This window comes from Microcaecilia unicolor, chromosome 4, assembly GCF_901765095.1.
Source record: "Microcaecilia unicolor chromosome 4, aMicUni1.1, whole genome shotgun sequence".
Classification (NCBI taxonomy): domain Eukaryota; kingdom Metazoa; phylum Chordata; class Amphibia; order Gymnophiona; family Siphonopidae; genus Microcaecilia; species Microcaecilia unicolor.
In genome coordinates this window covers 170,502,305-170,526,064 of record NC_044034.1, presented here as the reverse complement: position 1 = coordinate 170,526,064, position 23,760 = coordinate 170,502,305, and the positions used below count along the sequence as shown (strand labels likewise).

At 41.0% G+C, this 23,760-nt stretch overlaps 1 protein-coding gene across 4 annotated transcripts in view; it reads left to right on the top strand.

The window, feature by feature from the left end:
- Positions 1-23,281, top strand: part of OVCH2 (ovochymase 2) — a 111,838-nt gene extending 88,557 nt beyond the window's left edge. For all 4 annotated transcript variants that reach the window (XM_030200953.1, XM_030200950.1, XM_030200951.1 and 1 more), the window contains 7 exons: positions 2,924-3,119; positions 5,015-5,166; positions 14,276-14,438; positions 15,891-15,983; positions 18,451-18,637; positions 20,628-20,761; positions 23,132-23,281. In XM_030200953.1, the coding sequence (XP_030056813.1) occupies positions 2,924-3,119; positions 5,015-5,166; positions 14,276-14,438; positions 15,891-15,983; positions 18,451-18,637; positions 20,628-20,761; positions 23,132-23,265 (1,059 nt within the window). In that variant the 3' untranslated portion in view covers positions 23,266-23,281. The remainder of the gene's footprint in view (positions 1-2,923; positions 3,120-5,014; positions 5,167-14,275; positions 14,439-15,890; positions 15,984-18,450; positions 18,638-20,627; positions 20,762-23,131) is intronic.
- The last annotated feature ends 479 nt before the right edge of the window (positions 23,282-23,760 follow it).

The following is a 23,760-nucleotide window of genomic DNA, read 5'->3' as shown; positions in this document are numbered from 1 at the left end:
GATTACCAAACTGTTAAAAACGCTGCTTGGCTGAGCTGCCATGCCGTTCCCAGGGTTCGCTTCCCAGAACTGCTTCTGCTCATTCAACAAATGAATCTGGGTCTGCTGTGGAGGTAGAATGGAGAGTCCTGGAGGGACAGGGAAACTGTCAGTGCATAACAGTGACACAGGTTAAACTCATAGCGCACAGGTACCAGGTTCAAGAGTAAACCCTGGCCTATATAACCCTCTACTGAGGGAGATAAAAAGTCCGTAGCCTCTAATGTCTCATATCTGGATAGCACATTATAAACAGCAGTGAATGCAGCTGGGGTGGTTGCAAGTTCAGCTATGAAGAAAAATGATTGTAAAGTTGCTGCCTGCCGTTATCAGACTAGAAAAGGAAGGACTATAAGTTCATAGATGAAACCTGGTTGACTTGGGTCAAGTAACAATCTTAGGTGAGTCATGCACCTCTCTCAAATGTTATTTCTATTTTAGGTATAAAATAAGAAAATAAAATTTTGTAGAAACAACAGCTGACTTTTTTTAATATTCATCCTTTTATTTTTTTAGCTAATTTCTTCCTGTTCCTTTGCAATTGAAGCACAAACAGAACCAGGGCTGGGATTTGGCACCATGAGCCTTCATTAGCAAATGCTAACCTCTTACCTATACTTCATGTGGTCCAGGGGTTCTTAATCCAGCCTTCAGGACACACCTAGCCAGTGAGGCTTTCAGGATATCTGCAAAGAATATGCGTCACAACAGTCTAGGTTCACAATCTAATTAAAGTATACAATTACTAAAGACCAATAAAAAATATTATATACAAGTACTGTTTATTTAATTATTCAGATCCTGAAATGCTTCACAATAAATCCTAATACATACATTAAAACTGGTAAATAAAATAATTATTGATCAAACAGAGGGGTTATTTTACTACGGTGCAGTGAAAAATGGTCTGCGGTAGTGTAGGCGCGGGTTTTGGGTGCACGCAGAATCATTTTTCAGTGTACCTATAAAAAAGGCCTTTTTAAAATTTTTGCCAAAAATGGACGTGTGGCAAAATGAAAATTACTGCGCATCCAATTTGGGTCTGAGGCCTTACTGCCAACCATTGACCTAGCGGTGTAGTCTTACGAGGTAAACGGGCCATAATGACCTTCACGCACCAAGTGGCATTTGGCGCACGTCCAATACACGTGGCAGAAAGTAAAAATGATCTTTTGGCTGTGCGTATCGGATGCGCACGCTAAAAATGAAATTACCCCAAAAGACACGCAGTAGCCATGCGGTAACTCCATTTTGGCATTCATTGGGCGCGTGTACACACTTATTCGTCTTGTGCCATGTTAAACCATGACGTTCTTATGCAATGACTGACTATTTTCTGGTAATGATTTAATGTTCATCTCTCCATACCAGGCTATTTCATTGCCAAAAGCTCTGAAGAATCAATTATCCATAATAATGACAGCTCCACTGTTCATCAAATTACCATTGTCAGTCAAAACATAACAGTTAATATTCGATGTAATTATCCTCGTCTCCAAATGCAAACAGATACTCTGTTGTCTTAGTCCTCAAAAGTCACCATATTTCCAATCTCCACTCCAAACAAATTATTGTATCATACCAGTGGTTCATTCGTGTTTGTCACACTCACAAACAGCATCCTCAGGAGTCAAGACTTAATGCAAACATTACAAAAGTCTTTCAATTGCTGCTAAAGTGGAAAACGACCGGCGGCATCAACTCAAACAAGAGCCACTGCTCACTGGAAATTTATTTACATTTAAATGTACTATTTTTAATGTTTGTATTAGGGATTATTGTGGAGCATTTCAAGATTTGAATAATTAAATGTACTTGTGTATAATATTGTTTAGTGGTCTTTAGTAATTATACAGTGAATATGTATGAGATAGATTTGAATGTAATGAAGGTAATGCATGCAAATGTAGCTCATTCATATTCATTGCAATATCCTGAGAATCAAATTGGCTAGCTGTGTCCCAAGGCCTGGTCATATGGTAAAGAGACCATGCCTTAGGTTTCCATGTGTAACCCTGCAATGAATCAATGAGCATAATAACTCCCCCCCCCCCCCCCCCCCCCCCCCCCCCCCGTGGAGACATGTTATTGTTTGCCAATTGCATTATTTTGTTCCACTGTTCAATATTTTTTTAAGAGAATAAACATAATTGTTTGTTCGCCCTGTTTGTCTGGACTGATAAAGAATCCTTTTGGGATCTTGCCAGGTATTTGTGACTGGATTGGCCACTGTTGGAAACAGGATGCTGGGCTTGATGGACCTTTGGTCTTTCCCAGTATAGCAATACTTATGTGCTTATATCCTGGTAGTTTGTGTGTTGGGTCTGTGAGTGCTTTCTGGGAACTGTGAGACTGCTGGGAGTGTGGCTCCAGTAACCTGGAAATCAATGGGGATAATTGGAGATCGGGAGACTCGCCCAGAGGTGGTTGTGACCTAGTCGGTGTGAGGAGGGTGCTAGTGTAGAACACAAGCGGCAGGTGCAGGCAGACCTGAGCTGTGCTGGGGATAGACCTTCTTAAGTGGCCGCGGGGTAACCCCAGGTGGGTGGCTAGGCATTTAGTGACAATCATAAACATGAGTTAAGTTTCAGGTTAATTCAGACTTGATATACCACTGAATGGCATACCATTTCAGCAAGCAATTCATAATATCATTAAAAATAATAAATAGTTGAACCTGTATATAAAAATTAGAGGATAAAAAGAAATAAAATCACAATAGTGAAAGTTAAGAGCAGTTATAATATTGACAATCCAAAATGTATAAGTTGTGGGATCTGTATTTTGTTTTTGAGAAATGAGACATAAAAGTCATCAGCTTATCAAACGATGCTTGTAAAGGAGGAGACGGACTCTGTCTTAGGTCATTCCTTTCTCTTCCTAGAGAAGATCAGTGAAGCAAATTATTCTCCATCCAGAATTTAACATACTCACTATGGAGCAAGACATTGCCCTCCTGCAGCTAAGCGAACCATTCCAGTTCACTGCCTACGTACGACCTGCATGTCTTCCAGCTAATGGCAGTGTGGTACAGCCATCTAGCTTGTGCGTAGTCACTGGATGGGGTGCTCAAGAACGAGGTACATTACTGCACGTATTAATTTATATTTTGTATTCTAACACTAAAATCAGTTTAACCAGAGAAATGGCCTTGCAAATCACCCTATTACTGCATTTGGCATATGACTGTCTAGGTCAGTGGTTCCCAAACCTGGTCCTGGAGGCACCCCAGCCAGTCAGGTTTTCAGGATATCTACAATGAATATTCATGAGAGAGATCAGTATGCAGTGGAGGCAGTGCATGCAAATCTCTCTCATTAATATTCATTGCAGCATAATAAATTATCACTTAACACTAGTTAAACCTTTATTACAACCTTCAAAACTACTCAAATAATTAGTATAATAAACAAAATTATTAAAACAATCTGACTGTAGAAGCGACTCCACCTACAATCTAATGCACTCATAAATTGTCCATACCGTTGACTCAGAAAACCCAAGTCCTGGATGATCCAAAGTCACAGTTCAACAAACCATGTCAATGAAGAAAATCCAGGGTAATGATGAAAGCTTCCAACTTACTTGAAATGTTCATTCTACTTTCAAAATTCCCCGGTCAATGGGTGTTGACAGCTGCCAATTAACAACGTTGTAATTAAACCCAAACCAACTTGCTCACTCAAATATGAGTGCTTAATAAAAAGTTTACTGCCAAAGTACAGAAACACCAGTGCTCAAATTATGCTCACCATTACATCAGCAAATACACAACCACCTGTGTGTTATCAAGAGCCAGAACTACAAATAAATAAATAGAGGAAAAAAAACAGAAAAGAAAAGAAAACACACTGATGCGAGCACTGCTTCTTAAAACCCCATAATGGACTAAAAATTCAATTTATAAGACACTTACCTAAAAATATTTCTCAAAACTACTTAGACCACACTGCAATGGAGTATGTCGACTGGAAGAACCACACCCGCCGCCAAAAGCTGAATCAACCTCCTGGAAATGAAGTACTCATATCCCCCCTCTATATTCATTGTGGATATCCTGAAAACCTGACTGGCTGGGGTGCCTCCAGGACCAGGTTTGGGAACCACCGGTCTCGTTCCTTACGTCCTATTCCTGATAGAACAGCTGCAGCAGGACTTTAAATGGGCACACATTTGACACTGTATGATAGATTAACTAATTTTTTATGTCATGTACTAAAAATAAGACTTTCTTTCTTTTTTGTTCTTGTACTGTATGTTTACCACTGGACTTGCATGGCTGCAAAGGACCTCAAGCTCATCAGAGCAGTGGAATACCAAGGGGGGGGGGGGGTGGTGGGGGTGGTCCGCCCCGGGTGCACGCTGCTGGGGGGGGGTGCCGCGCGCGCCTGTCCTTTGTTCGTTCCATGCTCCCTCTGCCCCCGAACAGGTTACTTCCTGTTCCGGGGCAGAGGGAGCATGAAACGAATGAAGGACAGGCACGCGCGGCACCCCCCCCCCCCAGCGGCGTGCACCCTGGGGGAGGGTTCTTTCGTGGGGGGGGTCGCGCTGCATCCGGGGGGAGGGCGCTGCGCATCGGTGATCCGCCCCAGGTGTCAGCCCCCCTAGGAACGCCACTGCATCAGAAATCACAGCTGTGGTACAGGGTTGGATGAGATTGCACATGGCTCCAAAGCTGTGCTTTTTTCTGTATTGACATGAAAATACCAAGAAGATTATTTGTGTCATTTCCCCCACAAATGGAGGAATGACTGCGTGATTTAAATTGGTTATGAGAGTTTTGTGACACACACATTTTTTGCACTGTAGATAAAAAATATGCATACAGTAGCTCATATAACTGACCTTTTAACTAAAGAAAAGACATAGCAATTTAAAAACAACATTGTCTGATTGTTTTGCAAAGGTTTCTGGTTCAGAACTTTTAGAATTCTAAGACTGCTATGTTTTACTTTTGAGTTTCTTTCCTTCCCAGATAGAAAATACCCTAGTAAACTGCAACAACTTGAGGTTCCCATCCTCACTAATGAAGCCTGTAACGACTTCTACCCACAACATCTTGGAGGAATCACTGAGAAGATGTTTTGTGCCGGATTTCCACTAAAGGATGGCATGGACACTTGCACAGTGAGTTCTGGCAATTGGTAACTAAAGAAAGAGTGCCATTTGGACCCTGTACTTTTCCATTGCAAACATTTTTTTTGTTACATTTGTACCCCGTACTTTCCCACTCATGGCAGGCTCAATGTGGCTTACATGGGGCAATGGAGGGTTAAGTGACTTGCCCAGAGTCACAAGGAGCTGCCTGTGCCTGAAGTGGGAATTGAACTCAGTTCCTCAGTTTCCCCAGGGCTAAAGTCCACCACCCTAACCACTAGGCCACTCCTCCATAAGCCATTGGTGATGAGAGGCTTCTAATTCTGCCTCTCAAAATGAAAACAAGTTTTCAACCAAGAACATAATTCTTAACGGGGGATGTGAGACACACATCCCCTCTGGTCTACCAGCAACATATAAAGTCATAAATTCTGTTTATTAACTCTAAGAAAGCATGTCAGACAACCAAGTGGAATAAAGCAGGCCACAGCTTTGTTTATTGGTGATGGACAATAAGTAAGTAACTTGAGCCATCTAATAACAATACTTAACACAAACCCAAAATGACTACCTGCCATCAGCAGCTAGCAGTCCCAGTACAAACAGTTAAAGCATAGTAAACAAGAGTTACTCCACCACAAACAGCAAGAGCAACAATAGACCCTGATCTCCAGGATGAGAGGGGGACATACTGCTCATAAATGTCTGCTTTTTTGAAAATTTACATCATTTTAAATTTTGTATTTAGCACCGTTTATGTTACTTTTACCAGTATTTTTACTGCTTATAGAATCTGGCTTTCCTGGGAGGGGGGGTCAGGCTGACAGTGTGTCGGGGTGTCATTAGGTGTTGCAGGGGCGGGGCTGAGTGGGCCAGGAATATGGATGAATGAGATTACTTGCAGTGGGGACTGGTGGGGACAGGTTAGATTCCCACTGGGATGAGCAGGGACGGGTTAGATTTCTGCCCCCGTTGCAACATGGTCTGTGTCAGGCTTTTTTTTATAGACCTCACATAAATAAAGTATTTCTCAAAGGACCTTTTCCTGTGTGATTTGTTCCTTTCATACTGCTGTTTTAGATCTTATGGATTGTTTGCCCTGCTGTTTCCTTTAGTCATAATTTAGTACGTTCTTACTTCAGTTATCTTTAAAAAAAAATACAACAAACAACTCAAATGAAAAAAACATTTCACTTTCATTTCCTCTTTTTGGATCACAAAGGGTGGGGTATTCTGGCTGCCACAGCTAAAGTTTTTCCTTATGAAACTGAAATATTAATGTGGTGATAGACAGATGTGGTTGTTTGGGTATCTTTTTTCTTAACACTGCTGGTAGGGGTAGTGACTGTAAATTTTTATTACATTACATTTGGAGACAGATGTAACATTTTCTTAGTGCTTATGGTGCAAAGCATCACTCAAGTTTTGTGTGTGGATCACAAAAGCATAAAGTCATTCTGAGATACGGAGATGTTTCGTTCTGAATTATGAGGCTTCACAGTTTAAGTGAGGTTGCATTAAAGCAAAATAGCTCCCAAGGAAAGTAAAACAAGCTAGTGATGTTTTTCAAAACTCAGGGATCCTTTTATGAAGGTGCGCTGAAAAATGGCCTGTGGTAGTGTAGGCGCGGGTTTTGGGCACATGCAGAATCATTTTTCAGCTCACCTGTAAAAAAGGCCTTTTTAAAATTCTTGCCGAAAATGGACATGCAGCAAAATCAAAATTGCCACACATCCATTTTGGGTCTGAGACCTTACCACCAGCCATAGACCTAGCAGTAAAGAATTTGTGTGGTAATGACCTACGCGCATCAGATGCCACTTGGTGCGCGTCCACTACGCACGCCAGAAAATAAAAAATATTTTTCAGATGCGCATAGCGGACATGCACCAAAATTGAAATTACCGCAAGGGCCATGCGGTAACCGGGCGGTAAGTCCAATTTGGCGCGCATTGGGCACACGTAGGCACCTACGTGGCTTAAGCAAGGCAGTAGAAATTGTGCCTAGATTCACACTGTGAACTGTACCCATGGTCCTCTCAAACTTCACCTCTGAATGTAGAAGTATGCACCGTTTTGGCACTGTGCATATTTTTCCAAGTGGAATCCCAGGATAATTGTATAAAATCCTGTTTGTGCATGAATCAAGATCTTTATCCACAATGTTCTTTATAAGATTAATCCCAGAAAGGACTGTATTTCTTCTGAGAACCTATGCACATAACACTTGCAGATCCCACAGCTTCCCCAGAAACAATGTGCCAAAAATATAAATAAAAGATAACCCAGATCCAAATTACTTTAGAACTGGTATAGTTAAATCAAGATGGCAAAAGCCATTAATCTATCCGTTAATGTTGATACTTCAGGTGCTTTGCCCTATTGCTAACATCTGCTTTTCTTAAGGAGGTCACATCTTGTTATGGTTACCTTGTTGAGGGCTCTCTCAAGGGGTGGGCAATAAAAGCAAGAGGCCTGGGCACCAAAGCTGGGGTATGGTGTGCTATACCATCCTTGTGAGTCAGTCTACCATGGGTCATGGTCATGAATCTGATATATCACATTTCTGTAGGTACAATCAAAGAGGTTTACATATATATCCTATGCATGAATCCTAAAAGAAATTAAAAGTGACCCTTGCTCAGGTTCCATTCAGTCCAGTGATCGCCTTGATCCTGTCAATACTTCAACATTTTCCAATACTGTCCTGTGGATCTTCCAGTCAGCTGAGTTTTCAGGATATCCACAATGGTCATTTCTCTCAATGGAGGAGGGTGAATAGTGGAGTGCCACAGGGATCTGTATTGGGACTGGTGCTATTTATCATTTTTATAAATGATATGGAAATTGGAATGATGAGTGAGGTGATTAAATTTGCAGATGATACAAAATTTTTCAAGGTTGTTAAAACACATGCGGACTATGAAATATTGCTGGAAGACCTTAGGAAATTGGAAGACTGGGCATCCAAATGGCAGATAAAATTTAATGTGAACAAATGCAAGGTGATGCACATTGGAAAGAATAATCTGAATCATAGTTACCTGATGCTAGGGTTCACTTTGGGGGGGGGGGGGGGGGGGGGGTCAGCATTCAAAAGAAAAAGATCTAGGTGTCATTGTTGACAATATGCTTAAATCTTTTGCTCAGTGTGCGGTGACGGCCAATAAAGCAAATAGGATGCTAGGAATTATTAGGAAAGGGATGATGAATAAGACTGAAAATACTATAATGCCTTTATATTGCTCCATAGTGCAACTGCACCTTGAGTATTGCTTTCAGTTCTGGTCACCGTTTCTCAAAAAAGAATTAGAAAAGGTTCAAAGAAGAGTGACCAAAATGATAAATGGGTTGGAACTCTTCTTGTATGAGGAAAGACTAAAGAGGTTAGGGCTCTTCAGCTTGGAAAAGAGCAGATGAGGGGAGATATAATTGAGGTCTACAAAATCCTGAGTGGTGTAGAACGTGTAGAAGTGAATCAATTTTTTACTCATTCCAAAAGTACAAAAACTAGGGGACACTTGAGGAAGTTACATGAAAATACTTTTAAAACAAATAGGAGGAAATATTTTTTCACTCAACAAATAGTTAAGCTCTGGATGTCTTTGCCAGAGGATGTAGTAACAGCGGTTAACATATCTGGGTTCAAAAAACATTTGGACAAATTCCTGGAGGAAAAGTTCACAGTCTGCTATTGAGACAGACCTGGAGAAGCCACTACTTGCCCTAGGATTCGTACCATTGAATGTTGCTGCTAATTGGGTTTCTGACAGGTATTTGTAACTTGGCTTGGCCACCTTTTGGAAAACAGGATACTGGGCTAGATGGACCATTGGTCTGACCCAGTATGGCTACTCTTTTGTTCTTATGACTATGCATGAGATCATTTTGCATATAATGGATTTCCAATGTGTGCAAATTTCTTTTATAGATTGTCATTGTAGATATCCAGGAAACCTGAATGGCTGCTTGGAGTGGGCACACTGATTGTGTTGCAATTCAGGAGGTTTTCAGTAGGTTTAATTTTACTCACATTTTTATTTTGTCCCAGTATGGCAATACTTATGTACATAAGTAATGCCATACTGGGAAAGACCAAAGGTCCATCAAGCCCAGCATCCTGTTTCCAACAGTGGCCAATCCAGGTCACAAATACCTGGCAAGATCCCAAAAAAGTACAAAACATTTTATACTGCTTATCCCAGAAATAGTGGATTTTCCCCAAGTCCAATTTAATATTGATCTATGGACTTTTCTTTTAGGAAGCCGTCCAAACCTTTTTTTTAAACTCTGCTAAGCTAACCGCCTTTACCACATTCTCCAGCAACGAATTCCAGAGTTTAATTACATGTTTTAAATTTACTACTTTGTAGCTTCATTGCATGCCCCCTAATCCTAGTATTTTTGGAAAGCATAAGCAGACGCTTCACATCTACCCGTTCAACTCCACTCAATATTTTATAGACCTCAATCATATCTCCCCTCAGCCGCCTTTTCTCCAAGCTGAGGAACCCTAGCCGCTGTAGCATTTCCTCATAGGGAAGTCATCCCATCCCCTTCATCATTTTTGTCGCCCTTCTCTGCACCTTTTCTAATTCTACTATATCTTTTGTGATATGCGGCAACCAGAATTGAACACAATATTTGAGGTGCGGTCGCACCATGGAGCGATACAAACGCATTATAACGTTCTCATTTTTGTTTTCCATTCCTTTTCTAATAATACCTAACACTCTATTTGCTTTCTTAGCTGCAGCAGCACACTGAGCAGAAGGTTTCAACGTATAATCAACGATGACACCTAGATCCCTTTCTTGGTCTGTGACTCCTAACGTGGAACCTTGCATAACGTAGCTATAATTTGGGTTCCTCTTTCCCACATGCATCACTTTGCACTTGCTCACATTAAATGTCATCTGCCATTTAGATGCCCAGTCTCGTAAAGTCCTCTTGTAATTTTTCAAAATCCTCCCGCGATTTAACGACTTTGAATAACTTTGTGTCATCAGCAAATTTAATTACCTCACTAGTTACTCCCATCTCTAGGTTATTTGTAAATATGTTAAAAAGCAGCGGTCCCAAAACAGACCCCTGGGGAACCCCACTAACTACCCTTCTCCGTTGAGAATACTGACCATTTAACCCTACTCTCCGTTTTCTATCTTTTAACCAGTTTGTAATCTACAGTAGAACACTATCTCCTATCCCATGACTCTCCAATTTCCTCTGGAGTCTTTCATGAGGTACTTTGTCAAACGCCTTCTGAAAATCCAGATACACAATATCAACTGGCTCACCTTTATCCACATGTTTGTTCACCCCTTCAAAGAAATGTAGTAGATTGGTGAGGCAAGATTTCCCTTCTCTAAATCCATGTTGACATACTTTGTCTCATTAGTCCATGTTTTTGAATATGTTCTGTAATTTTGTTCTTTATAATAGTCTTTACCATTTTGCTCGGCACCGGCGTCAGACTCACTGGTCTATAATTTTCTGGATCTCCTCTGGAACCTTTTTTTTAAATCGGTGATACACTGGCCACCCTCCAATCTTCCAGTACCATGCTCGATTTTAAGGATCAATTACATATTACTAACAATAACTCCACAAGTTAATTTTTCAGTTCTATCAGTACTCTGAGATGAATACCATCCAGTCCAGGAGATTTGCTGCTCTTCAGTGTGTAGAACTGCCCCATTACATCCTCCAGGTTTATAAAGAATTCAATCAGTTTCTCCGACTTGTCAGCTTCGAATACCATTTCTGGCACCAATATCTTACCCAAATCTTCCTCGCAAAGAATTAATTTAATCTCTCCACTACGGCTTTGTCTTCCCTGATCACCCCTTTTACTCCTCGGTCATCTAGCTGTCAAACTGATTCTTTGCCGGCTTCCTGCTTTTAATATACCTATAAAAATTTTTTACTATCAGGCTCATTTTCAAAAGAGAAGGACGCCCATCTTCCGACACAAATTGGATGATGGGCGTCCTTCTCACAGGGTCGTCCAAATCGGTATAATCGAAAGTCAATTTTGGACGTCCCCAACTGCTTTCTGTCGCAGGGATGGCCAAAGTTCAAGGGGGCGTATCAGAGGCAAAGCGAAGGCGGGACTTGGGTGTGCCTAACACATGGATGTCCTCGACCCGTAATAAAAAAAAGAAGGGCATCCCTGACGAGCACTTGGACAACTTTACCTGGTCCTATTTTTCTTACAACCAAGGCACAAAAAAGTGGCCGAAATGACTCTGTCCCTTTAAACCAAGGGTGTTCAACCTCGGTCCTTGAGGTCCACAGTTCTGTTGAGTTTTTAAGATTTCCCAATGAATATACATGAGTTCTATTTGCATGTACTGCCTCCATTGTATGCAAATATATTCATTGTGAAAATCCTGAAAACCTGACCTGACAAGGACCGAGGTTGGAACTCCTGTGTTAAACCATGTTTATGTATGTGTTCCTAATTTTATTCTTTATAATATTTTCCACTATTTTGCCTAGCACTGATGTCAGTCTTACTGGTCTGTAATTTCCCGGATCACTCTTGGAACCCTTTTAAAAAATTGGTGTTACATTGGCCACTCTCCAATCTTCAGGTACTATGGATGATTTTAACAACAAGTTACAGATCACTAACAGCAGATCAGCAATTTCATGTTTCAGTTCTTTCAGTACCCTAGGGTGCATGCCATCTGGTTCAGTTGATTTACTACTCTTTAATTTGTCGATTTGGCTCAGAACGTCTTTCAGGTTCACTGAGATTTCTTTCAGTTCCTCTGCATCATCACCCTTGAAAGCCTTTTCTGGAACAAGTAGATCTCTTGCATCTTCTTCTGCAACGACAGAAGCAATACAATTAATTCTTTCTCACCCTTAAGATACTACCATTGCAAAATGAATGAGAATCCCTCCTCCAAGGGTCTGGAAACACTGCACCACAGCAGCCCTAGCCTGTACAGGGGAGCAAAGGCCAGACCCAGCTCTTCTATGTAGTAGTGCATTTCACTTGCTAGTGAACCATTAAACCAGTGTGTTCAAAAAAAGTTTCTAAATGCATTGGGATTTCAGCAACATGTGTGCAACCGCTCTGACTCATGGTTGGCCACAATCCATGCAGTGTAAAGCTGAGTGGCATCACTTTAAATTCATGTTACTCTAATTTTGTCTAGATAGAATGCGTTCGGAGGTAAAAACAAACAAGTAAAGTTGCTTAGAATGACTGTGATAGGAGTTTCAACACTAGAGGGCAGAAGACACCGCATCCCTGGAGTAGCAAAGAAGTCTCTCTTAACATCTGAGAACATGCTAGGAATATGGTTTAGTTTCTGTTTTGCAGCTAGACATCCACAAAGTTAGCAGCCCTCTACCAATGTACCAAAATTACCACACTTTTGAATTTCAATATCCATTCATGTTTATTCTGTAATTTATTTGTTCATTTTTGTATATTTACAGACACACAGAAGAAACACGTACCCAGGTTAATAGTGATTTTTCTGGGTGTCTAAAAATTGCCTTTTCTAAAAGCACACCCAGTCTTTGAGATCGTACACTCGCCTATGAGGAGATGTTCCCAGGGCATGCTTAGTTCTGGGGAGGGAAAATAAACTGGGTACACTGCATGTTCAAATCTATGCACAGGAAAGAAGGAGAAAATTGAAGGAATCCTACGTAGAGCGTATTAAACAATTGACAGTGGGAAGGTGGAGAAGGCTTGAGAAAGACCAGGTATGCAGGATGATCATCAGTTGCTAAAACACTTTATTTCTTTACTTGCAATGACATGCACTGTATTTCGGCACGGAGTGTCTGCCTCAGGGGTCATGTATTCAAAACAGTGTTTGAGTATAGCACTAAGAAAACGCTTCTTTACTTGTGAAATTGGTCTTTAAAAAGACATTTGTAATGGTGATGCATCTGTAGCAAACTGCAGTGCAAAACACTGTTTTGGATACATTAATATCTCATGACCCCTGCTTGCCTGGTTTTTCTCAAGCCTTCTCCACCTTCCCGCAAATCTATGCACATAAATTTGAACTGAAATGTCACCTGCACAAAATGCAAATGCAAAATGTGCAGGTACTTCCTGACATTGGAGTACAGATGGTGTTTCAAGGGCCCCACCTGCACTTATTTATGTTAAAAATAAAATAACACGGAGGCTTTTCCGTGTTCTGAACTGCCAGCAAGGGCTTTTATTTTCCTGCTGCTGCAACTATGACCTCAGTTTTATCGTGGCAAGAAAACGCTGTCATACAGTATTAGTGTAAATCTGCATTTATGCATCTAACTTTAACTGAGCACTAAAGGCTGGTGTAAGTGCTCACATATAACTGCATGTATAATATGTGCCTGCAAGTCTTGGGCACGCCCCTGATATCCCCAGGCCCCTCCCCAGTCCACGCCCCCTTGCAGTTGCATGCTATGGATTTTGCACATGTTATAGAGTCCTAAGTTCAATTGCACTCATAACTGCTGCAAATTGGTACCAGTTAATGCAAATTATTGTTAGCTAACATCATGTTATATTAAGTTATGCATGCAACTGATATAATTCTATAACTTGCATGAGCATCTTTGCGTGTTAAACGTAACATTGGGCATGCAGGTTTATAGAACAGTGCTATCAGAAAGATTCCCTGGTCTTTTGTGCTAGATCAGAAAAAAATGTTCAGTGGGAAAAAGTGTAACTTTCAGACTGGTATGATGAAATAATCATCGCAAAAAAAAGAACAGTTTTCTTTTGCGGGAGCAAAGTCTCCAAATGGGTCAGTTTTGTTCATACCATGACAGTAACCTCATAGAACCTCACTCCACCTAAGCCTGGATTTCAGTGTCAAATATACTGCTAACACTTGCAGTAGTACTTGCATTGTGCCACAGAGGGCTTCCTTCTGACGTTCCTAAGATGTAAACATTTATAGGTAACCTATCCAGGTGTGCTTGAATATTCTTTTTTATCAAGATTGTGGCTTTCATTACAATGGGAAATATTTATGTATCCTTCCATCTTTTTTTCATGGTCTTTAACTATATTGCTTGGTATTTATGGACCTTCTCCCTCTCCACCTGATTCACAGAATAATGGCTTGGAACTGATACTTCTTTAATCCATTCTGTTCTGGTGTTTTGCCTGTAGGGGGACTCAGGTGGTCCTTTGGTCTGTCAGGAAGATTCTGGGCTTTATGTTGTTTTTGGAATCACAAGCTGGGGTTTTGGCTGTGGAATGAACAACCACCCAGGAGTGTATACCAATGTCCCTGCTTTCATTGACTGGATTGGCCAGAACATTTATGATGCCGGTATGGAAGAAACAGTGAAACTGTATGCACGCCATATAGAAACTTGATTTGGTATCTCATAGAAACGTCACAGTTAGCCTACAAAAACTGTGTGAGTATCATATAAAAACTAACCAGGCAATATGCAGCCTGCAGCAGTCAGTGATTTTAAAGCCGCTGACCGCCACAGGCTGAACTAGAACCCAGAATTTATGCAGGTGCTGGCCAATAGTCAGTGCCAGGACCCATCTCTCTGGTTAGGTGTCGCCAGAGCCCACGTAGCTTTCAGGTCTACCCTGACTCTACCCGCAGACTGCCAGTGCCACGGTGGTCAGAGGAGATATTCAGCGGCACTGTCCAGTTAACTGCCCCTAAATATCCCCTCCTGGTCCACTGAACAGGATTTAAGTAGGCAGGGGCCTCTCCTGCCCGCTTAACCTCTTTGAATAGCACCCCTTTATAGCTGTCTGTCTTGCCTGTCCAGAATTGCCTCATTGCTGAGATCATTAAAACATGGAGATAACAAAGCTTCATTGTTGACTACACTAGATATTTTTCGGTTGCAGATGCCTGTGATATTCTTAGCCACTAAAAACACAATAATCCTTTTAAAAATGAGTTACAGTTTCAGCAGTGTCTTATACCATTTGACCTCTTTCTTCATCACTGCAGTATGATTGTATGCTTCATTGAATGATACAGTAACATAGTAGATGATAGCAAATAAAGGTCTACATGACCCATCTTGTCTACCCAGTAAGGTGGGTAGGGTTGTCACTGCCACTCCTAATTAATTACAATTACAGATTTTGTGGCAGATACAGTATGAGTATGGCAAAAATCAGCTCCTCTGCTAAATCAGTAGTGTAGCTATGGGGGGCCTTGGGGCCCTGGGGCCCTGGCCCCTCACCCACTTTTGGCTCAGGCCCCCTCCACAACTAGAGTACCCTTTGACTAGCTGGCGGGAATGTCCAATCTCTGCCAAGTGATGAGATCCGCGGTCGGAACTGCCCCAGCACTGCCTCTGCAGGGAAGAAGTTGACAGCCTCCCTTCCTGCTACTGACATCGGCCTGTCTCGTACCTTTTCAGTTCCCATATGAACTGAGCATGCACGATCAGCGCCGATGTCGGCGACAGGAAGGAAGGCTGTCAACTTCTTCCCTGCAGAGGCAGTGCTGAGACAGTTATGGCCGCTGATCTCATCAGCTGGTGGGAATTGGGCATCCCTACCAGCAAAGGTAAGAAATGTGGCAGCTGGGAGGGGAAAGGAAATGCGTTAGCTCCCTAGAAATCCAATGCTGGCTATGCCCTTGCTCTGCTTAAATGCATTTTTTTAAAATAAACAGGCATTTCTCTCCAGAGAGCAGCTGTACCTCAGCCTGTGGCTATCAGAGGGAAGAGAGGAATTCAGTGATCAGCCATTATTGATAAGGAGTTACTCTTTAATGTTGTTCTATACTCTTATTCTTTAGAAAAAAATAACTCTGTCATTGGAACAAACGATGACGAGATGGAAGAATCGTCACGCTCACCAGATTTGACAAACACAGACGGCATTACAAATGGTATTTTTGGCAAGTTTCTCTTCGGTTCAAGGTTCAATTTAGTTGATTTACCACAAAATTTCAAAAGAGATAAGCGGTTTACAATCTATAAAATATATCGGGGAGGGGAGGGGGGAGATAACAGGGCAAAACACATAAGGAAAGTGGAGAAAGGAAAGTTTACAAGTTAAATTACAGGGTAATAAAAGGGAGAAGAAAATAAAATCAGGAAGCTTGGGACTGTCTCGTCCATATGTCAAGGATTAGAGGACATTTGAATATCCACAAAGTTTTTGTAGTATAAAACTAACAAGATGAATTGTGTGTGGGTATAATTACAAACTAATGTGTTATTTTCAAATTCATCAGACAAAATAGCACTTAGCTATTAAAGCAATTATGATATATACAGTATGAATCCATCCAGGGGTGGCCACATTGGGCCCTGCGCTTAACTGAGACAGCTTTGCAATCCGAGGCTGACAAAAAGTTAACCTTCCTTTTCACTTTCCATCTCCATCTCCTCCTCCCCCTTAGTAATTGGGCTTCTCAACATTGATGCTCTTCACTGGTCCCTCCTCTTACCATACTGCTGGTCAGCCTTTATATCTCCTCTCTCTTACCCCCCTCCCCCACCCTACCCTTTGGTTTCACCTTTCTTAGAAGGATAGTGCCGTTTTATGGCCTTTTTGTCTTCACCTCTGGGCGGGAGGGGGGCCACCACCCTGGTCCACACAGGGCCCCTCAATTGCTAAGACCGGCCCTGAATCCATTCTACAAAGAGTCTTCCAGAAAGAGTGCAAGGTTCTTTCAATATGTGAAATTATTGTCCTTACAAGCACTTCAGTTTGATGAACTGAACTGTTAATTGCATGGAACTGTTCATTAAAGAAATAAACACCTACCACATACTAATCACTTCTGTAAGTTCTTTCTAGCCCACACCAGAATCTTCCTTTCTTGTGGCTCTCTGTCCCTACTTGGACCTCAGCACTTTGTGAACTGCTTCCTGATTCACCAAAGCAATAACTTGATTTTATAGAGTTGTAATTTCTCCTAAACCTGGTTTAACTTGCAGTTGTTCCACATTTTATTGTTTATCCCTGGCTCGGCCTCTGGCTTTCCTAGTCCCACCTCCTGAGCCCTGCATTTGTGAGTTAGTCAGTGACAATAAAAAAGAGACACAGCCAAAAACACAGAAAACATGCAGAAATTGCAAAAAAAAAAACATTTCCTTTAGCAGGTTTTATTTATTCAATGACTAAAAAAAATCCTGATCAATACAATTCAACTATTAAATAAGAATGTGCCAGAGAAGGAATGAATACAAGAGAAAATTCCATAGAAGGTTTCTATGTGAGCAGAAAAGGGTTCTGGCCCAAACAGGGGACGCAGTGGAGGAGGGGAAGGGCCAGGGGTGAAGTTCTCTGCTTAGTCTGGGGAAAGGGGTGGGGGGGGGGGGCAAAGAGAAAGGAAGTCATATCAGCAGTGGAGACAGTATTAGCACCTATAAAATTTGGAAAGGCATCACACCCCATCCTCACCCCAAGCTACACCTATGGAAGTGAGGGAGTCTGTCACAGGAAATGCTAAAGACAGTGTACAAGACAGAGGGGAATAATAATGCATTCTGTAACATGGGTGATTGTCTTATGGGTGGAAAGTGCAGGACTTTTTTTTGAGGGGGTACTTGGAGATACTGAATACTGGCACTTTTTCCATTATCTAGTAAAACTGGCCCATGGTCCCCCAAAATTTAATGAAAGAGCTCAGGCTCTACACACAAATTCTGCCTTGTCATAGATTTTGTGACTCATTGCAGGGGGCCTGACTATTGTGGGGTAGGTCCCCCAGTGATCACCCCACCTCTAGCCTGGCATTTGACTACTGGCACCTTTTCCGCTAGAAAAAAATGCACTGAGGAAGTGTAATAATGGGGTCTGTCACAGGGAGTACTGGGTGACAGCCTATAGATCAGGAAGATATAATAATGTGATCTGTCACAGGGAGTGCTGGATAAGAGTGTATAGGATTATGGGCATAATAATGGGGTCTGTCAAAGGGAGAGTTGGATGAGAGCATATAGGATTGGGGGTTTATTAAGGAAGTCTGTTACAGGCAGTGTTGGGCAGCAGTATATAGGATAAAGAGATATGTCTCGAGGAGAACTGGGTGACAGCTTATAGGATGGGGGTATAATGGGATCTGTCACAGGGAGTTCTAGGTGACAGTGTTAGAAGTAGGGAGATGTAATAGTGAGTTTTGTCACATGCTAACAGTGTTTTGAGAAATCCTTATGGGGTAACAGACAGGATGTGATGCTGTCAGGGTCACATACACCCTCAGTCTGAAGCCTGGTAGCATGCCACTGAAGGTTCTTGTTGCTGAGATCCTGTCATATCAGGGGGTTTATAATTTGCAATGTAACCCAGCTCACCAATACCTGAGCTAGGACAGCTCACAATCACTCACTTTTGTTCTTGTGCAGACGCTCCACTGGAGAAGAAAAATGCCTCCAAATCCGATAATCCACTGGAGAAGAAAAATGCCTCCGATAATTCAGTCTCCTTTGAGAAAGTTTATTTTGCAACAGGCTGTGAGGATGTGGTAGTGCTGCATTCCCCAGGAGAAATTCAGCTGTCTGCCTCACCTGCTGTTTATCCCAATGGTTTCAGGTAATGCTGACAAAAGCAGACATGACCCCACTCTACCTATTAGTGAAAACCTAGAGGATGATTAATGGAAGAGAGTTGCCTCATTATAAAACATAAAGCTGTATTTCTCTGCTTATTTCTCTGTTTATTACCCTCCTCTCACCTACCAACACCCATTCTGATAGAATATCAATTAAATGCTTTGATGTCCCCATGCATACCCCCACCCTCCCACTCTGTCAGACTGTCAAAGTAATGCTTTGATGTTTCTCTCATATATATACTATCTGCTAACACATTTGCTTATTTCCAATCTGAGGAAGAAGGGCCACCTTCGAAAGCTAATCAAGAAATGTATTAAGTTATGTCCAATAAAAAAGGTATCATCTTATTTTATTTTCCATGTTTTATTTTGTTTGATTTCTATTGATAGTTCACTGTAGAAATGAGAAGGCGATAAACACTGAGACACCCTTAGGAATTTAATGGGCATATCGGCATTTACTGCCAACTGATTTCTACCGCGGCTTAGTAAAAGACCTCCAAAGAGTACACACTGTTGGAAAATACTGTGCACTTGTATGCACTATTGAAAAATAGTGCTTCTTTCCAAAGACAGCATACTATTTATAATATTGCCTTGGAAACAAAAAGAAAACATTTAAAAAATCCTAACAAAACAAAAAGTCCCATAAACAACACAGGAAAGTAACCACACATGCCTAATCATAAATATTAATAAAATCTACTCAAGCATGGTTATTAGCAGCAACAAGCTGCCTCAGGGTGTCCAACCTCAGCCCTCGCCCAGTCTGGTTTTCAGGATTTCCTTAATAAATATGCATGAGATGTATTTGCAAACAATGAGGGCAATGCATGCAAATGGATCTCATGCATATTCATTGGGGAAATCCTGAAAATCTGACTGGGTTGCAACTCTCGAGGACTGAAGATGGACTTGGGAAAATCCACTGCTTTTTTTCCTAGGATAAGCAACATAAGATCTGTTTTACTGTTCTGGGATCCTGCCAGGTACTTGTGACCTGGATTGGCCACTGTTGGAAACAGGATACTGGGCTTGATGGACTTTAGTCTGTCCCAGTACGGCAATGTTTATGTTATTATGACACCCCTGACTTAGATAAATACCCATCATAGTTGTATCATGGATCTCTTTAATATTCTTTGGAAGAATTACATAAATAGCTGAACATTAAAAACAAATTTTGACACTTTCTCTCAAAAACAGAATCCCCTAAAAAACAGTTGCAAATTCCTGGGACATAAGTACATAAGTATTGTCATACTGGGACAGACCAAAGGTCCATCAAGCCCAGCATCCTGTTTCCAACAGTGGCTAATCCAGGTCACACATACCAGGCAAGATCCCAAAAAAGTACAAAACATTTTATGCTGCTTAGCTTATCCCAGAAATAAGCAGTGGATTTTCTCCAAGTCCTTTAGGAAGCCATCCAAACCTTTCCCATTCCCCCTCCCTCAAAGCAGGGCTGCAGGGGTTCAAGCTTCAAGTGGCACAAACAAGCCAGGTTTTCAGGGCATCCTTAATGAATACGCACAAGAGAGAGTTACATACAATGGAGGTAGTATCGCCTAAACAGGTCTGTGTCTAGTTTGGCAACATTTTCATGTGTATTGCAAAAATTAGTTTCTGTATGTAATTGAATCAGGCAATTATTTTATGATCTGTTAATAAATACTACTTTATGTATGTTTATTCACCTCTGTAGTTTGTTGGAATTTAATTGGTCCTCCCTTCTCTGAGACTTGTATACATTTGTAGGGGGTTTTCTCCCCCCCCCCCTTTTTTTTTTCTTTGCTTTATCTGTCTTTCTTGCACTACCTCCTTTGCATGTAAAATCTCATATATGTTCATTGTGGATAACCTAAAAAGACTCCAGCCTATGTGCCCAGTATACCGGCTCCTTCTAAGCAGGTTATTGTTGAACTTCCTTTCAGACTTAGACTTATTTTTGTCTGTTACTGGTTTCAGGTGCCAATGGAGGATTATTGCTCCAAAAGAAAATCGTATTAAGTTGGAGCTTAAACAATTGCAAACAAATTTGAAGACTGAAAACTATTTTCTTGTCGTATATGAAGGAATTTCCAAAGAGAAAACTATTATAGGTAGGAAAATGGGGAGGGGGGTGTCTCGTAAAAATGGATTGTATATAAACTTGTAGAAGCCAATGTTATAAATACATCTAAAACAAACAAAAAAGTGGGCACAAAACCAGGAGTCCCAGAGACTGGATCACAGTAAAGCTAAAACCAAATTTTATTAATTAGTATATTTGACTCGACACAACCGTTGTGTTTCGGCCAAAGGGCCTGCATCAGGAGTCTAAATACTAAGGTAGACAGCTAATGATGATCCAGAATAAGAAATACTGCTGAACTCTTCACGCAAGTGATCCGTTCCACAATTCAATACAAAGGTCTTTTTTAAGACCATTTATACACTATTCGCCAGTATTTCTTATTCTGGATCATCATTAGCTGTCTACCTTAGTATTTAGACTCCTGATGCAGGCCCTTTGGCCGAAACACAACGGTTGTGTCGAGTCAAATATACGAGTCAAATATACTAATTAATAAAATTTGGTTTTAGCTTTACTGTGATCCAGTCTCTGGGACTCCTGGTTTTGTGCCCACTTTTTTGTTTGTTTTACAAAGTATCCGTGGGTCTTCTTTGAGTTCTCCACGCTTTGTGGATTCTCTAATAAATACATCTAAAGCAGCAGTTCAACCCAGTTGATCAGAATTGGTTGCCACCATGATTTAGGAGTGTCAGTGATTGGAAGAATTTGGTCTCTCCTCTTTACTCCCTCACCAGACCCATCAGAGATCCCTCCTCCCATAATTATGTAGAGGATATCTAGGTGCCAAAACTAGGGCTGTTTTTGTTTCTAGTTCTTTTTTTATTTAATATTTTTAAACAGTAACAAAAGCAGAGAACCAAGAGTGCGAATAATACGACAGTTCAGGAATGAAGATAAACATCCACTGGATTCCAAGGTTACCATGTTTCTCTGTAACAGATTTTTAAGACAGGCTTGATTCCACCATTGCATAACACTTAAAGAAGAGTTGTTTTTCCAGTTACTAGGAATTAACTTAAGTGCAATACACAGCAAAAGATCTAACAGCTTTGAAAGATAAACATCCAAGCCCATGTAGTCTGTTTTAACATGCTTTTAGCCATTAGTGTGATCTGTGCCAATGTCTTACAGCTTAACATAGCTTTAGTTGTTTTGCCTCTCAAGCTTTAACCAAATACTGCTAGTAAGAGAGGGGGGTCAAGAAGAACCTAAATTTTTTTTGAACTCTTGTTTTTTGGCACCAATGTAAATTTACAAATTGTAGACATAATATTCAAAATACAATAAAGAAACTTTTCAAGTGGCCGAATTGTTCATACAGTGCATATTATGATCAGTAAATTAACTCCTACTCCCTCATCCCCCACATCTTCCCCATCCGAAGAACCTAAATTTTAAATAGATTTCTCACATTCTGTGCTTTAAAAAAAAAAAACAAAAAAAACTGGCCAATATTCAAAGAGATTTAGCCAGTTAAATCGCTTGGTCAGAGCTAGCCATTAATTTTCAGTGGCACTTAACCAGCTAAATGCTGCTGAAATTCATAGTTAGTGCCGGCTGGCTATGTTGGGGGCATTTCAGGGCCGGAGTCAGCACTTGTCCGCTTAAGTGCTGAATATGGACTTAAGCGGCTATATAACTTTATAAATCTAAGGGGCTCTTTTTACTAAGCCTTGGTAGGCTCTACGCATGTGCAGCTTGTGCCGAAATGAAACTACTGCCAGGCCAGTGCATCACCTGGCGGCAATTTCAAATTTGGCATGCGCCCATAATACCTCGATGAATTATTTATTTATTTCCTCCCATTCACGCCATTTCTGGCAGTAATTGGCAGTTGGTGAGTGCTGACCCATCACCGCGCATGTAGCATGTTAGCCCTTACCGCTAGATCAATGGATGGTGTTAAGGGTTCAGGCCAGGTTTAGACGCACGCTGGTTTCAGTTTTACCACATGCCCTTTTCCTGTTGCATTAGAAAAAAACCTTTTTGCAGTCACGGTAAAAGCTGGCCCTGCGCATGCTTAATACACGCGCCTACACTGCTGCAGGCCACTTTTTACCACAGCTTAGTAAAAGGGCCCCTAAGTGCTTTGAAAATACACCTCTATGTGTTAACCAGCTCAAAAATAACTGGCTGTTCAAAGCCGAAGCCTGAACAGGGCCCAGCTTTGAATATCTGAAAATAACTCTTTCAGCAGTGAGCAAAATGCTCACCGCTGCCGGCTGAATATCAGACCCTAAGAGTCCAGGGAGCACTGGGATGGATGAACTATTTTCTGGTCAGTGAATCTGGCCCCCTCATCTAATCAAAGTCTTATTGTAGGAGAACTGGGAGTGGTGGATACAAACACCAAACGATCCGCTTGTGTATGACATTTGTCCTTCTCGTTTCATAGGGAATTTTACTATGGAAGACGTTCCTTCTACCATTTGGTCCATTGGATCTGCAGTCACAGTGGAAACCTTTACGTCATCCCATGATCCTTCATATAAATTATGGATGTATTATTGGTTCCATGACTCAAAATAAAACTATCAAATCATTAGGCCTCTCTTCCGCATATTTCTAAAGATTGGTGAGGGCAAATATTCAACCTCTACCTTACAGATCTTTACTCCATTGCATGCCTATTAATTTTGTGGACTACAAACCATGTTTTGTCTTTATATTCATAATAACATCTAATGAATAGAAGTATGAATTATACTCTAATGCATTTCTGCAGTTTGATATGCTATGCTTCCTGAACTGATTCACAAATTGGATATATTTTCTGTTTGGGTTGACCTTGGGAGATCATTTTCAAAGCACTTAGACTTACAAAGTCTGTGCTTTGAAAATATACCTCCAAATAACCTCTTGTGTGTGTATTTGAATAAGGCATAAAGGCCCAATATTTAAAATATATATTTTATAAACACCCAGTGAATATGTACAACCTGTAATAATGTTCACTTATTTCCTGTGCTGCTTCATCCTTGAATTCAGTTTATATGGGAAGCTGAGCACTTAGAAAATGTCAGA